This window comes from Pelobates fuscus, chromosome 1 (genome assembly GCF_036172605.1).
Source record: "Pelobates fuscus isolate aPelFus1 chromosome 1, aPelFus1.pri, whole genome shotgun sequence".
Classification (NCBI taxonomy): domain Eukaryota; kingdom Metazoa; phylum Chordata; class Amphibia; order Anura; family Pelobatidae; genus Pelobates; species Pelobates fuscus.
In genome coordinates, this window is record NC_086317.1 from 86,198,547 (window position 1) to 86,214,276 (window position 15,730).

The 15,730-nt window shown below is 36.4% G+C and overlaps 1 protein-coding gene across 2 annotated transcripts in view; it reads left to right on the forward strand.

The window, feature by feature from the left end:
* Positions 1–14,605, forward strand: part of TRAF4 (TNF receptor associated factor 4) — a 63,620-nt gene extending 49,015 nt beyond the window's left edge. For both annotated transcript variants that reach the window (XM_063449968.1, XM_063449967.1), the window contains exons 2-7: positions 5,120–5,171; positions 7,424–7,528; positions 8,987–9,148; positions 9,586–9,747; positions 10,935–11,090; positions 11,631–14,605. In XM_063449968.1, the coding sequence (XP_063306038.1) occupies positions 5,120–5,171; positions 7,424–7,528; positions 8,987–9,148; positions 9,586–9,747; positions 10,935–11,090; positions 11,631–12,263 (1,270 nt within the window). In that variant the 3' untranslated portion in view covers positions 12,264–14,605. The remainder of the gene's footprint in view (positions 1–5,119; positions 5,172–7,423; positions 7,529–8,986; positions 9,149–9,585; positions 9,748–10,934; positions 11,091–11,630) is intronic.
* The last annotated feature ends 1,125 nt before the right edge of the window (positions 14,606–15,730 follow it).

Here is a 15,730-nt window from a genome sequence, read left to right on the forward strand (position 1 = left end):
TGGTAAAGCCGAAATTCTAGTAATCTTGTTAAATTATATTTTTTTGCAAATGAAACAAAAAAGCAGGAAAATGTAAACCCCCCTCTGCATTTTGTTTTCTTCTCCACTGTAACGCCTTACATGTTAAGTTTATGCTGTAATTTCTGTGTAATTGTTCACAGATCAGGCTGTATTATGTGGTTGGAGAATGCCTTTCATTATAATTATCATGGTTCTGTAATACCAGCTGCTATAAATGAGTGATTGATTTGGGTCACATGCAGCATTACAAAGTGTGTTTATTAATTTATTTATTTTACCAGATTTTAGTTGACACAATTATGATTTTGTTTTTTTGTTTCAGTATACTATATTATTCATAGTGTGTTTTCATTTTATGTATTTTTGCTATTCTGCAAAAATAAAAATGAATAGACCTAAAATTACTTAGAAGTATGTTAATCTGATTTCAAAGACGTTGCATGCGTAGTGCATGTAAGTACTGAGCACAGATTTTTATGTATTTATTTTATACCGGCCCTGTCAGATCTAAGGGGTTTATTTATTAAACAGTGCATTAGTCAATAAAAAAACATTTGCGAGGTTTACACAAAAATAAGCAAGTTAGAAACATTTTCAAACGGTTGTATGTGTTAAAAATTGTATTTTCAGATTTTACAATATGTGGTAAAAAAAAAACCTAAAGTGGTGTGTGTGTGTGTGTCTGTCTCTACAAGCTACATAATATTTGTGTTCCTGGACAAAGACCCAGGTATTGAGAGCAAAGGCGATTGTGCTGGAACACATACGGGTAGGCCTGAAAATAAAGATCTGTAGATGTCATTGTAACATAATTTATGTAGTCTTAAAAATGCATTTTATTTTCCTTTTTTGAGTGACAGCGTGTGTAATTTTCCCTTATGATGAACATAGATTTGCATTGTAAGAAACACTTTGATGAGACAGGTGTTTTTAAGCATTGGTTTTGACAGTTTCTGTAATGGTTACCCATGGGACTCTCCCTCCCTCCTCCCCTGTCCCATCATGCAGCAGGTGATTGGCAAAGGGAAGACATGAACTTGCTAAGTGAAAGTGGGAATTCCTGAAATTAATTCCCAAAGCATATTTTTGGGTGGGGAGGGGAACAGCTGCTTGGCACAAATGTGGATTTGTACATTGTATTGTTTGTTACATCCTGCAGCCTCTTATGTTACCATGCAATTCTCCTACAAATGTTTTAATGTTATCTCAAGATAACTTCCCAGAATCCTCTCTTCCTCCTTTAACTCTTAAATATTGACGTATGTGAGTGAGTAGAAGAGATCAATAAATGTGTGCATATTTTTTTGGAGGGGGTGAGGAGTTTCTTTTCAGAATACTCTTTGAAAAGAGTAGTTATTTTGACATTTTAACTTCCACTTGGGGCTAAAATTGCTTATTATTATTATTATTAGTTTAAATATTATATTTTAGTGATTTTAAAAAAGAATTGAAGCTCCCTATAATATGTGAAGCCAGCAGTTAAGCTGCTTAGTGCCCTGCATCTCATGCATTTTTATTGGGCTATAATGAGGATACACAAAGTGTGACATTAAAACTACTAAATTAAACTAAAAAAAAAGTTACAAATAAATGTGGACTCCTTATTCTAAAACACCCTAAAAAGTCTAAAAAGTACAATGTATTGAAGAAAATGTTAATTGTAAATAGTGTCCCTTTACATCTAATTCCTGTCTTTTTTTTTGTATTTATTTCTCTGCCCTTTTGTACTTTAACTTATCAGATCATTGGGGAGTGACAGGACGCAGTACAAGCTTTGTTCATTTCAGTCCTTGATTTGTGCTCCCTGTGAACTATGAGTTTGATACAGTCATAGCTTGTGTTTCTGGTCTTACTGCTATAATTTCTGTGGTTTCCTGAGCCCAGCACACTCTGATCTCTTGTTTGAGAATGTTAAAAGATCAAGAATCTGTGGCAGTTTAAGAAAGAATGGAATGTTTGCGTTAAAGGTACAGTAACATTTACATCCTTGTTACTGTGTTTTCGTAATGCATATGGTTGTGGCGTTGTGTGCATATTTGCTTTCCTTGCAAAGGATGAAGTTAAATATTAACTTAGTGGAGAGGGTATTACGGTGACTGGGAGCAGCAGTGTCACAAAGACTGACTATAAACTCTCTGCTGGATCCTGTCTGCCTTGCATTTCACGTTTTTTGTTTCTTTGTATGCCAAAGCTAGGGAGGGGGTTCATGAACAAATTCAAGAATCTGTGACTAAACTTTCTGAACTGACTTCCTAATCACTGGCTGACCTCTACAGACGCAACTTGTGATGTGCTCTGTGCGTATTGTACTAACACGAGAAGGAAATCACAAAGAGTGTGCCTGTAACTTTTAAGCTTTTAATGTGACTATTCTTTCGTTTGTGCAGTTTTCAGTTTTTCTTGATATGACTATTGACGTGTGTGTGTGTGTGTGTGTGTGTATATATATATATATTATATAATTTTTTAATTTTGACGTGTTTTTTATAAAGTGTGTGTATGTATGTATGTAAATTTTATATACATACACACACACACACACACACACACACACACACACACACACACCATCAATATTCTACATAGTCTGAACAGTAGGGTGGATGTTTCATCATAGTCAGAGCTAAAGGTACTTTATAATGTTGGTCTCGAACTTCATATAACACACTACAAGCCGTATCCATGTCTGGGAAAGGGAGTTTGACTGTCTCTATAGCACTAATGTTCCAGTAGTAGTACGGTAGAAGGATGAGCAGAGACCCTAGCGCATATTATATTGCATAGTTGGCTTTCATTAGTTACAAACCACTTCAAGAAGAGTGCAAATGGGATTTTTCTTTCCCCTATAAGGTGGTTTTGTAGAGGCTGCAAAGAAGGAAAAAATAAAATTTCCTTCAGAAAATGAAATCCACCAGGAGTATTAAATAAAGCATGTGTAGGCGCAGAACTCGGTATGGGAAAACACAAAACACAGTCTTTGTGCGATATTTGCATGTGCAGTAAAGATGAGGTTATACGAAGGGAGAGGAAGTTCCAGAACAAAGATGATTTACGCGCCAGCTGGCAGGATGAGTTTTTAGCAACATCTGCATATTACGCCAGATGTGTCTGTAATTGGGCTCATACTGAATGATTTGTAACCATCAGAATGCAACGTTTTAGTGTGGAGAGATCTACATGTTCTGAGAACCATGCGTTAGTGTCTCATGTAAAAGCAGGTCTATTCCTTCCTAGGACTTGTCCAGTCCCTTTTTACTATAAATATTAATCTAGTTGTGTGGTTTTTTTTTTTAAATATGTAGAATGCCGATTAGAAATATTTAAAATGTTAGTATTTGGAAAGTAATTTGTGTTTGCTTTCATGTTACTGCATGCGTATGTAGGGGTCGTTCATAAATAATAATAAAAAATAATGGGGTAAAAATGTTTGTGTATAGATTCCTCTTTAAAATCCCCCACACATCTTGTAATCACGCTGTTATCGAGTTACATATAGGAGTGAATCCTGCCTCAAAGACCAAAGCATTATCTAGCCTCAAAACATCTTCCCTCATCCTTTTCATGTTTTTTGGAAAGTGGTGAGAGCCGGGTTATGACCCCAGATTTGGATTATCAAACGCTGTTATGGCTGACAGATGCGTTTTCAGAGTATATACGGGCTCATAGCGAATAGGCTGCTCATCTGCACACCATTAAAGGGCTGATTCTGCCAACTGTTTCCAAGTACCAAAACTGCTCTTATTATTAATAATTTACACACACTCTTTAAATATACAGTAGTGTATACAGTGTTTTCCAGAAGGCACACACATTTTGTTTATATAAGGGCTCCACACGAGTCTTTTATCTTCACTCAGACCTTCACATGTCCTGCCTTGCTGGACACATCTTCATTTTTTTTTTTTACCCTTTTACTTGTTTGACACAACAGACTAGAATGAAACCGTTCCATAACACAATGTGCACTTAGAACGTGCAAAAGCAACCAATTGCATGAAATACAAGATAGCGGTTTCATACATTACCTACAGTTAGCCCAGACAAGAAAATATTCTGACAATAAAGATGCTCCAGTAGCTTTTACTTTGTGTTCTGACAGTGCTGACATAAATCCAGTTAGTTGGGCCAAATGCTATAAAAATAATAATTTAAACATGGTCTGTCCGTTTTAATAATATATTTTCTATTCTATGAACCATCTATGTTGTACGTATATTTGTGTGGAATGTCTGATTTGTTTTAGAATGTTACCAATGGTCCCGGTGATGTTTAACTTTCCCTAAGTTTATGTACAAGTGTATTCTCTTATCATATATAAACCTAAAGTGTGTGTGTGTGTGAGTGTATATATATATAAAGTCTTTTTGTCTGGGAAAGCCACTCTTCTCTGTGCACCAAGTTTTTAGATCATTTTGTTCTTCTTCTTCTGATTGTTTAAGTTGTATCTAGGACCTACTGATCAATAGAACAATCTTCTCATAGCAGTAAGTTTCAAGTTGTGCAGCAGAATCGCTCCTATGAGAAGACTGATATAGAAGTTATTGGTGTGCAGGGAAGAATATATATATATATATATATATATATATATATATATATATATATATATATATATATATATATAATCTTGCACTCCATATAATGAAGATGTGCTTGTCAAGCGAAGTATAGAAAAAGATCATCCAGATAGCACTCTCAGGACTCTATAGTAAAACTTAACTTTTAATAAATCTTTACAAAAAAAATCGACGTTTCAGTCTGTTATACCGTCGTTTTTTTGTTTTTGTTTTTTTTTTGTAAAGATTTATTAAAAGTTAAGTTTTACTATAGAGTCCTGAGAGTGCTATCTGGATGATTATATTTATATATATATATATATATATATATATATATATATATATCTATCTCGATTAAATTGAGTTTTTTTTTTTTTGTTATTCCATGCATTTACTGACCACATGTATTACTTTACACTCTTCCGTGACCATGAAAGATTCTTGCGGTATAAGCTTTGATAAGGAATTGTCTGTGTTCGAGACAATCAAGGTTATATTTGGAGTCATGATTTACTTAAGTCTTTTTTTTTTCTCTCTCTTTGCAGTGAGGGTGTATTTAAATGTCCAGAAGATCAACTTCCACTTGACTATGCCAAGGTACGTGTAACTGTGTCCACTATGTCCCCTTCATTGCATAGATTATTAGATTCTGACCGGTTTTTATAACCACAATGGCACAAACCATGTAGAATTGTTCGTAGCCAAAACAAAATGCTTTGACTATAAGGTTTTAAATAAAAGGTAATTATTACAACCTGATCACACACAGTGCTCACACACTATTTAATATCTGAAAGTCCAAATGCTATGGAAAAAGAATCTGATAGGAAGAGTCTATGACGGTACAGTGTGACCAAATAGACAAGCTTGCAGCATTTGCATTCTGATAAACAGTCACAATGTATGTTAGATATGCAGTATATTCTCTTACTGTAATTATGGTAACACGGTCCTTAGTTTGATAGAACTGGAGCAGTGATGCCTATCCATAGGCGTTTTAGGCCAGCTTGGTATCCTGGGAAATGTAGTTCACAAACTTGTGATACCAATGTTACTGGTATTTAAGGGAGGTATGCAATATAGCCAGTGGTTTTACCACTAAGCACATTTTCTAAACTAGTTTATCAACTTGTTATGATTACTAAACATACATGGTGCTGCCTTTCTAAATTTAGCTTCTTTAATAATTGTTCCATGCTTTTAATCTGTCTTTTGTCTGAACCTCTACTATTTGAGTATGTATCATTTTGTATGTCTGTCTGTGTTACTCACTAAAGTGAGAATTCAAAGTGCATTTTATATTTAAGGTCAAATTCAAAAATTAGAAAAAAAAAAAGTTTCAAGTATGGCTGCTTTGACCTTAAATGTGAAATGCACACATATCTATTGCCTACTGAGGTGTGGAAATTCTGCGCTGGTAAGTGTTCCACACTCCTCCCAGTGTTTGTGAGGATCCTTAGTGCTGTTTAAAAGACTTGGCGTATTAACAGTGACTGCACATCCTCTGCAGCCATCAAGAATGGCATTTAACAATATAGAAGGGTGCTTACTGCTTCAAGCTCTGTAGAGATTGTAGAAATGTGCCAGTCAGCCACCAGCCCTCAACGAGATCCAGTACTGTGCAGGCATTACTCCAAATACTGCAACCTACCTGCATATCAAAACAGACAGGCTGTCATTTGTAATGATCACGAGTAAGCTTCTCTATGCTCTTCATATCGAAAAAATAAAAAAGTAAAATGAATCAGTGCAAAGTTAAATGTGTATTAGTCTCCTCACTTTAAATCAGAGTTCATATTACAGTAAGGTACTGTGCATGCTGCTGTGGGTCTGTCTATATCTGGCTGTTATTGCAAACAGATTACGTAAACGAGTGTAGACGTTCTTCTTCTGTTTTTGCTCACTAGTTACCGGTAGGCTTATTTGTAAATCTTTTCCGTATATATGTAAATGCTAAGCCAGATGTGTTGTGTTTACCAAACACAAATAGTGCTTGCAAGTTAAATGGGTTACTTGGTCTTTATGTAAAATACTTTCTTGTCCCTCTTCTGTTTGGAGACATTTATGTCTGATCTATTTGAAGATCTCTCCTACTGACATAGCCCCTGGCAGTGCTGGTCAAGGATTCAGTGCCAAAGAAAACTGCTTCAGAACCACTATGAACTGAACCCAGGAGACACACTGGCCCTCAACAAAGCCCTTCTGTTCCAGGCGCCTTTTTAAATGCAACTCCAACAGGACTAAAAATCAGTCTTTTGTGTCCTGTGTCCTGTGTCCTGTGTCCAAGCCAAACCCAGCACAGACTAGAGATGTAGCAAATGTCATTGAAGGATTGAGATGCATAAGAGAAAAGTGATTGCAGTGATTTGCAGTGGGGGGAAGAGGGTGTGTTGCTGCATACTAGGCCACAGTGTGAATGGGAACATTTGAATGTATGTCAAGCCAGGTCACCCTATCTAGTTCAGAGAGGAAGATGCTAAGATCCACATTCCGCTTACTCTCACCAACGTTCCATAATGCACTGCTGCTGATTATTCCCAAGGGGATGGAATGCTGGCTCACATTTTTCCCCCTTTTTCTAAATATGTTAATCCATGACAAATGTGTTCTCTATTGAGAGAGATACAGCTGACTTGGCAGCTGTTCTGTGTGACAGGCTGTATCTGTTCAACATTGTGAACTGTTGTTGGCCATTCTCCACACGACGCAGGTGTGAGCTTCATTTCCATATAATTGACAAACCGTTTTTAATCATTTGTTTGTTATCATTATTCCTTGTTTGCTTTTTTACGGTTTGTTCATGTGTTCTGTAATGTTCTATTTTAAATATTCCATTCTGTGTCTTCTAGATTTATCCTGACCGAGACTTGGAGACTCAGGTGCTTGGTTTATCAATACGTTGTATACACAGCGAGGAAGGATGTCGCTGGAACGGACAACTAAAGCAACTTCAGGTGAGAAGGCAAGAGAATATGGTGCTCTCGTACAAAATGTTTCATTATTTCTCTTTTAAAGATGCATACAGATGCTGTCCTTATGAAGACTCTCTCTCTCTACCAACAAATTTACCACAATTTAACAGACTGGCGAATTATTCAAATTACAATGTTTGGCTGCCAAAAGGCTCTAATAGCCGTTGTTGTCATTTATGCATAGTTGGAATTCTGGTGAATCCAATGCCTAATTTATAGAGTAAATGTTTTACTTATTAAACTTGGATAAAGCCAGATTCCATAATGTTATATCTCTAATCTACTTCTTTATACCTATGTAAATGCACATAAAGAAACACGGCACAAAATTCCCCTAACTTCCTCTAAATGTGTGTATTATTTCAGCACTGGACGGGTAAAGCTACAAGCCAAGCCCAGCATTGCTGTAATTGGACTGTCACTAGGTGGTTCAGGGACTTTACTGCATCCGCGAACGCCTTAACCATTCATGTAGAATACCAGCTTGCTGTGGCATCTATATTAGAAGCAGAAATGTGAAGTTGCCTTGTCTTGGGTGCCAGATATTGCAGCCAGTCCAGAATAGACGTAGAGAAGGTGTCAAGTTTTTTTTTTTTTTTTTTTTTTTTTTTTTTTTTTTTTTTTTTTAAACCATGCATAGTTTGCATCAGCTAAATGATAGAACGCTGGTTTGAGCAGCTGATGGAGGTTCTACAGCAGACGCAGCATTCTATTTACGATCTAGTACTACCAAGCTCTCAGACTGTTATACGTCTTGCAGCTTGACATGCAAAAAATAAATAAAACAATCTATTCTCTGTTCCCCTATGTGCTCCTTTCTTCCGTATCTATTTGATCTGCCTGTTGGTTTATCTTTATAAAGTATTGAGTTTGGGTAGGTGTTTAGTATATTATTTAATTAGAGGTGAATACGGCCTTACAGTTGTAATAAAAATAACACTTTTTTGATTTTTTTTTTGTATACATTTTTTGTGTGTGAGGTTATTGCAAAGAGGATGGGGTACAGGTAGTGAATCTATCAATACACTAGTCAATACTGTATGCAAATAAAAGTGCATGCACTCTGAGACATACAATGCATTCAATCTTGCAATACACACGCTGACACCAAAATACAACAGTGTCCAGGTCCACACACACAGACCTATTCTCACGCTGACTCTATACAAACAAATACATCTGTGAATCACACAATAACATACATGCAGTTACAGGATCTGTGATAAATGCATTAAGACTGCACTCACTTGACTCTGCATTAAAAAAAAAACCTTGTATACAAAATGCATGGAGAAAAAAAATATAACTTATGGTAGCCAGTAATCTTGGTTAGCAACTCTTACCCCTGCACAAGATATATAACTATAATAAATGTACTCTCAATCTGTAGAAGAGACGTCACTGATCCTTCCCATTTTACACTTTTTTTTTTCTCCATAGATTCATCTCAATATTTGTGCCTTTAACGTAATCCCGTGTCCGAACCGCTGTAGCACCAAACTGATCCGTCGCGATTTGCCGGAGCACATGCAGCACGACTGTCCGAAGCGTAAAGTCCGCTGTGAATTCTGTGGCAGTGACTTCACCGGGGAGGCTTATGAGGTGAGGCTTCCTGTAGACTGCCTGGTGACCAGTGATCCAACAAGTACACAATCCTGATTTATTATGAGTCCTGAATCTGTTTTTAACCATAGAATTCTTTCAAAGGTGTAACATACATAATATAAAGCACTAAATGTTCGTTTTTCAACTGCTTGCATTTTATCATGTTTCTAAAAGATTTTATTTTATGATAATCTCATACAGAGGTGTATTAGCCAAGTACTGCCAAAATCAAGAACCTGGGACAGAATTTCCTTCTTGAGGAACATAATGTATCATAAGTACATTAAAGCTCCGACCCAGCCCATCATAACTCTCTATAATATATATGTGCCTGTTTTGAGTGACAAGCTTTAGCAAAGGCACACATTGTCCTCATTCATTATGGTTGATTTTTGAATTCGATGTCCTAATCGTGAGATTTGCTGTTTCCGCAGGATCACCAGGGCAGCTGTCCCCAGGAAAGCGTGTACTGTGAGAATAAGTGTGGAGCCAGAATGATGAGACGTGTGTTATCCCAGCATTCATTGGCAGAGTGTCCCAAACGTACGCAACCCTGTCCGTACTGCAATAAGGAGTTTGTCTTCGATACCATCCAGGTTAGAACATGAGGGGCGAAGTGTCATGGAGGGATCCATAAGGAAGTGTTACAGTAGATGTTAGAGGGATCAGCTCCTGGCTGAGGATTGATGATCTATGTATGTTAATAACTGTAAACCTGGAAAATTTTGTGTTTACATTAACAATTGAAAAATATAGGTTTCCAGTGCCATTTTTAAGAAGTTAAAAGTTGCTTGTATTTTAGTTGTCCAATTTTTCACCCAGCTAAGCCAATTGTATTCAGAGGAGATCTCATCCCAGTGTGCAGATAAATCTGTTTACGAAATTGCATTGTTTTGATTGCCCCTTGTGACTATTGAGTATGCAGTGCAATGCTACTCTGTACAATAAGATAATTTATTGTTCTGGAGAGGGGAAGCAAAAAAAGCTCACATGATTAGCTGTTGACTACATAGTAAAAGTATAAACACAAAAAAAATAATTTCTTTCCATCTTGCTGCTTGATCTAGAATGCCCAGTTATATTCCATGCACTACTTCATCTATCTCAGTGATATTTACATTTCCTAAAACTTTAATAATTCCAGTTGTCTTCAACAACTAAGGCATCTTCAGTCAATTATTGTTCATTGTTAAATTACAGAGTTGTTCAAGGATTGAGCACCAAGATTTCATCATTGTAAATTGACCATGTGAAATGCTATGTCAGAGGAGAGTATCCGTGATTTAAATAATAATGAAAACAAAATCCTATAAAAGGTGTACTCTGTTTAACATGCAAATTAAAAGTTAATGTAGGATTAGTAAAAATAGAGAAATAATTAAAATTTTTCCTAACAATTTAAACAAAATTGGTAGTGGATGTTCCCTGTATACTTAGCGGAAACTGAAATCTGATTAGTTTATAAAGAACACAAAAAGCTGAAAACCAATAGTTTGTTAGATTTACAAAAAATTGTTAGTGTTCTCAAACCATGCTTACGTTTTATCCGTGGTCTGTGCCTTAGGAATTTTATCAGTTAAAACCTGTAATGTTTGAGTGCCGTAGGTCAGTGGCACTCAATACTTTTGAACCGTGAGGCTCATTATCCATTACTAGCATGGAGAGAATGGAGTTCTAGCATTTGTACTTTTTCTTGTTGTGAAAAGTCATTTTTGTATTTGGCAACAATTTTGAGAATTCCGTGGTCCATTTGAACACTCCACTTTCCACTTTCATTCCGTAGAGTCATCAATACCAGTGTCCACGATACCCAATCACATGCCCCAACCAGTGTGGCATGGCCAATATTGCCCGAGAAGACCTGAATGGACACCTGAAGGACAGCTGCAGCTCTGCTTTGGTGCTTTGTCCATTTAAGGACTCTGGCTGCAAGCATCGAGTGAGTCTTAAAAGAGAATCTATGTGCTTGTTTTAATTCCTTACTTTAGAGATTTTTCATGTACAATGCGTCAAAAGAATCATAACTCGTCTCTCAGTTAAATTAGTAACTTGTATTACTGGTCGAAATAACCATCAATTCAGATAGTTTTTTTATTAGCAGGAAGTAATGACAAAACAGCTCTTGTTTTACTAACACATTGTAGATAATAACCCTTGAGTTATTTATTTTAGGGTTTTGCAATCTATTCTGTTACTTTAAAGTGCAGTTTCTCATCTAAAATAACTGTGGTTACCTGTACATGATGGAGTATTAAAGGTCAGCTATATTTTTTATTTTTGAAAGTGAATGGGTAATTACCATGAAATGTTAATATTGGTGTAAATATAAAATGAACAGTTGATACAAGCATCACATGCTCTTTGCCCTATTTCTAAGGTGTATAAAACCTCCTATCTTTGCCCTTTTTTTTTGTTTGTTTTTTTGTTCGTATGTGGTGTTCAAAGACCAGGAAATAATATTTCACTGCTTCTTTCCTAGTGCCCTAAGATCAGTATGAGCCGACATTTGGAGGAGAACATGAGGTCCCACCTCAGCATGATGTCCTCCTTAGTCAGCCGACAAAGACAGGAGATTCAAGATTTGAAGAAGCAAGTGGAAGAGCTTTCTGTGAGCAGTGAAGGAGTACTCATCTGGAAAATAAGTGACTATAGCCGCAAAGTGCAAGAGGCCAAAGTCCGGGGAAACTTTGAGTCCTTCAGTCCAGTTTTTTACACACACAGATATGGATATAAACTCCAAGTCTCAGCATTTCTAAATGGCAATGGCAGCGGTGAAGGAAGCTATCTTTCGGTGTATATTCGAGTGCTACCCGGAGAATATGATAACCTTCTGGAATGGCCCTTCTCATATCGAGTTACCTTTTCTTTACTTGACCAAAGTGACCCGTCGTTGTCTAAGCCCCAAAACATCACAGAAACTTTCAACCCTGACCCAAACTGGAAGAATTTCCAGAAGCCAAGCGGTTCCCGTAATTCACTGGATGAGAGCACTCTTGGGTTTGGATATCCCAAATTTATATCTCATGAGGACATTAGAAAGCGGAACTATGTACGTGATAATTCATTATTTCTCAAAGCATCTGTAGAGATCCCTCAGAAGATCATTGCTTAATTAAGAAGTTTTGTTGGGATATAGATTTCAGCCACATTCTGAACTGGACATTCCTCATTCTTGCTATTGTGTTCTGCACAGGATATCTTCACTGAAGATACTACCTAGTCTACAAAGAGGAGAAATGTTACACAACACGTAGTGGGAGCGCTTGAAGCAATTTGAATGACTGACCAAGTCAACTGTGAACTCGCGTGGAAGGAAGTACTTCTGGGCCATCCTGGTGTAATTTGGTGATATTTCAAATGTAATCTCCATGTGCCAGGCATTATGGGTAGGCTACTCTGCACGCAAAAGACTAAATATTCCCAGCTGGCCTTATGCATGTATGAAACACTTTCTAAATATCTTTAAAAAAAAAAAAAAAATTGACTTTTTACGACGAGACTGTTTTACATACCATTATCTGGTCTCTGTCTTTGTCCAATGTTGCATTTCATTAACTTCTCCGGTGCAAAAGGAATCTTCACAGCAATAGGTTGCACTCCGTTCCAGCACTGAATTTGCATGGATTAATTCAGTAGTAAAATACTGAGACCGGAAAATCGATTATACGAAGGCCAAGAGATCACAGGCAAGATTGTCCATCAGAGGAAAAGGCCATTGACCAGGTGTTAAAGTAAAGCCAAAGTGTCCAGTCAGAAAAAGGACTATACGAGGTGTGCCCCAATCCCTAGCAGCAGGTCAGGGGTCGAGTCTACCTCAGGGGAAATTACATGGTGCTGGGGCGTTGTTCAACTACATTAATTTCATGTTTTTTCTGGGAGATTCATAAATAACTGTTAAAAACCATGAGCTCTTTGGCTAAAAACAGATTAGTCTTTTGACATAACTACACAAAATGGCCAAAGAACAAAACAAACTAATGGAACGATTATGTGACAAAACTGAACATCATCCTTCAGTCGTCTCTTGAAACGGGCAACTAAATTTATATTGTGTGCAGCATTGTCTCAACAGTAGTTTTCTACACTTTTTTGCAGTTTATATACCTTTTTTATTCCATTTTTCTAAGTGACACAATTTGATGATGATGATAATAATAATGTTCCAGGCTTTGGGCTTTGATTCAGTTGATTTTCTTGTCTGGGTTTTTGTACCTGATCAGTTGTATCATGAGAATGTGTGTATCATTTGAGCATCGTAGCCATGTTGCAATTTAGAATGTCCGTGTACTAAGCTGGCTTGATTATAAGAGTTCAAGGAGGGGCTATCTGAACCATTCTAGAAACCAGCTTTCTCTTGGCATAATATCATGGGAGATCTAGAGAGGCGCTTTTTTTTTTTTTTTTTTTTTTTTTTTTATAGCCCATTTAGCATCATTTGCTGAAATCAACAAGAGGCCTTTGGATCTGGGTCACGTTGTTGCAAGATACTATGCTCTTTTGCACTAACTAGATCAAAATGTGTTGCCTCAACTTATAGAACTTTTGATTCAGCACTTCTGATTATGCATTTCTAAACTACGGGGACCAATTATCACAAGAAAAAATAAATAAACAACTATTTTTCATCCAATTCATATTTCATGCATTCTGCAGTTTATTACATATCTCTGAGGTCTACTTCCTGTTCAGCATAATGAATATGGATATACAACATTGTTTAAATGGGCCCTAAGGTGCTCCTCGTTACATCAGAAGAGGATGAGGGCAGTTATTTTGGTTTAGTGGAAACTCTGGTTCTTCATCATCTGAAGGTGGAATTGTAAGCCAACAAGCTGCCAACAAAGACTCTACTTTAATAATTGTCTAATCCCAGGACTTCTGTATGTTATTAACTATGGTGGTCCCAGAGGGCAGGCTTAAAAACCAAAACTAACTATTTTGATGATGATGTAAGTTTAGTTCTCTTTCTTGAATGCTGTTTGTATTTTGTTAGAGATTCGCAGTTTACCATGCCACCAAAACCAATTTTGCCTCATCCTGCATGATAACTTAAAAATAAATGTAACTTAACTAAACAGCATTGCTTAACCTTTTTAAATGGTTATCTGAGAGCATTCCATGTTTTTACTGTGACTTTGCTGGTATAGCTGCTTACCTATTGACACTCTAAATGAAATTACGTTTCCCCTCTGATATAGGAGTGTCAAAACTCTGCCTACTTTTTCCCAATTTCTTCCCCAGAATAGGCAAATCTCACTCTTGTCTCCGCCTTTGCTTCTTTCATAGGTCATACTAGGGCACTAATTACCAGCCATGAGTCTTTAAGGCACTGACTATGATGATCGCATTATTGGTACTAAAGGGGTTTAAATAGTCCTTTCTCAGAGATGTTCTGTGTCATAGGTGGCACATTATCAGGCATAACAGGCGTGACATATCATGGAGCATTTAAAATTCCGAAGTGTTTTTCATCCGGAATTAAAAAAAACTTATGGTAGGAGTAACCTTTACAAACACAACGATAAAAAGTCATAACATTTTTATTTTTTTAGTATTTTTGTATTTTTTTTAGTTGCAATTGAAACGTTACTACAATTATAACACAGTTGAACACAATGGCATGGCCTTTAGGGGTCTCTCCTTTCCTACCATGAAAATATGTTACTGCAACGGTACTAAATTAGCTCAGTGAATGCTGTATGGAGGACATCTTGGAAAAAAATTCTAAAAACAAAATATAGATTCATTTTTACTGATATGACCTGTTTTTAAGATTGTTTTGAAGTTGCATTTGAATGAAGCTTACTTTTTTTTCACAGACCCAGTTTAAAACAAAACAAAAAAAATATCTATTCGCCTTAGAATGCAATAGCCAACACGTCTAATACCAGTCCCCTGGCACCATTTAATGTCCATAATTGGCATGTTTAAGTCCCCCCCCCAAAAAAAAACGGTTCCTTGATTATTTGTGCCCTTTCTACACTTACAAAGCCATTTCATACAATGTATTTAAACAGTGGTGAATTATTACAAAAACAAATTCACCTCCGAAACAGCCTGTAAATTATTTATTGTATAACCTATGCTCCACAATGTGCATTACAAAACCAGGTGCTCCGTTCTGTATTTTAGCAGTGTTTTTTCCCTTACTATTTTGTAGACTGTATGAAAGAACAGCAATTCTTAATGAATTACAATTTGGACAATTGCTATTAATTTCACAAATTTAAAAATGTATACATGTCAGTTCAAAGAATCAAGTCCCTTGTGTCTATTTTTTCAAGGAACTTCTGTGTGCGTTTTATAACATATTAGACATTTTAATGAAACGTCAACAACATTTTTATTGAATTTAAACAAAATCTGGTGTTTTCGAAAATCTACTTTTGGAACAAACAAAATAAGTATATTGATCTTTGTTACTTTCCTTGTCATTTCGCTAGTGTGTGCCTGTTTTTTTTTTTTTTTGCCCCTTGTCAATCCTAAATATTTAGGTGGCACGTGTGGCATAATAGGGGTCCACTCGTATGGTAACTCTGTTTACCATTAAATGACTGATTTTTTTTGTGTTCTTCCTCT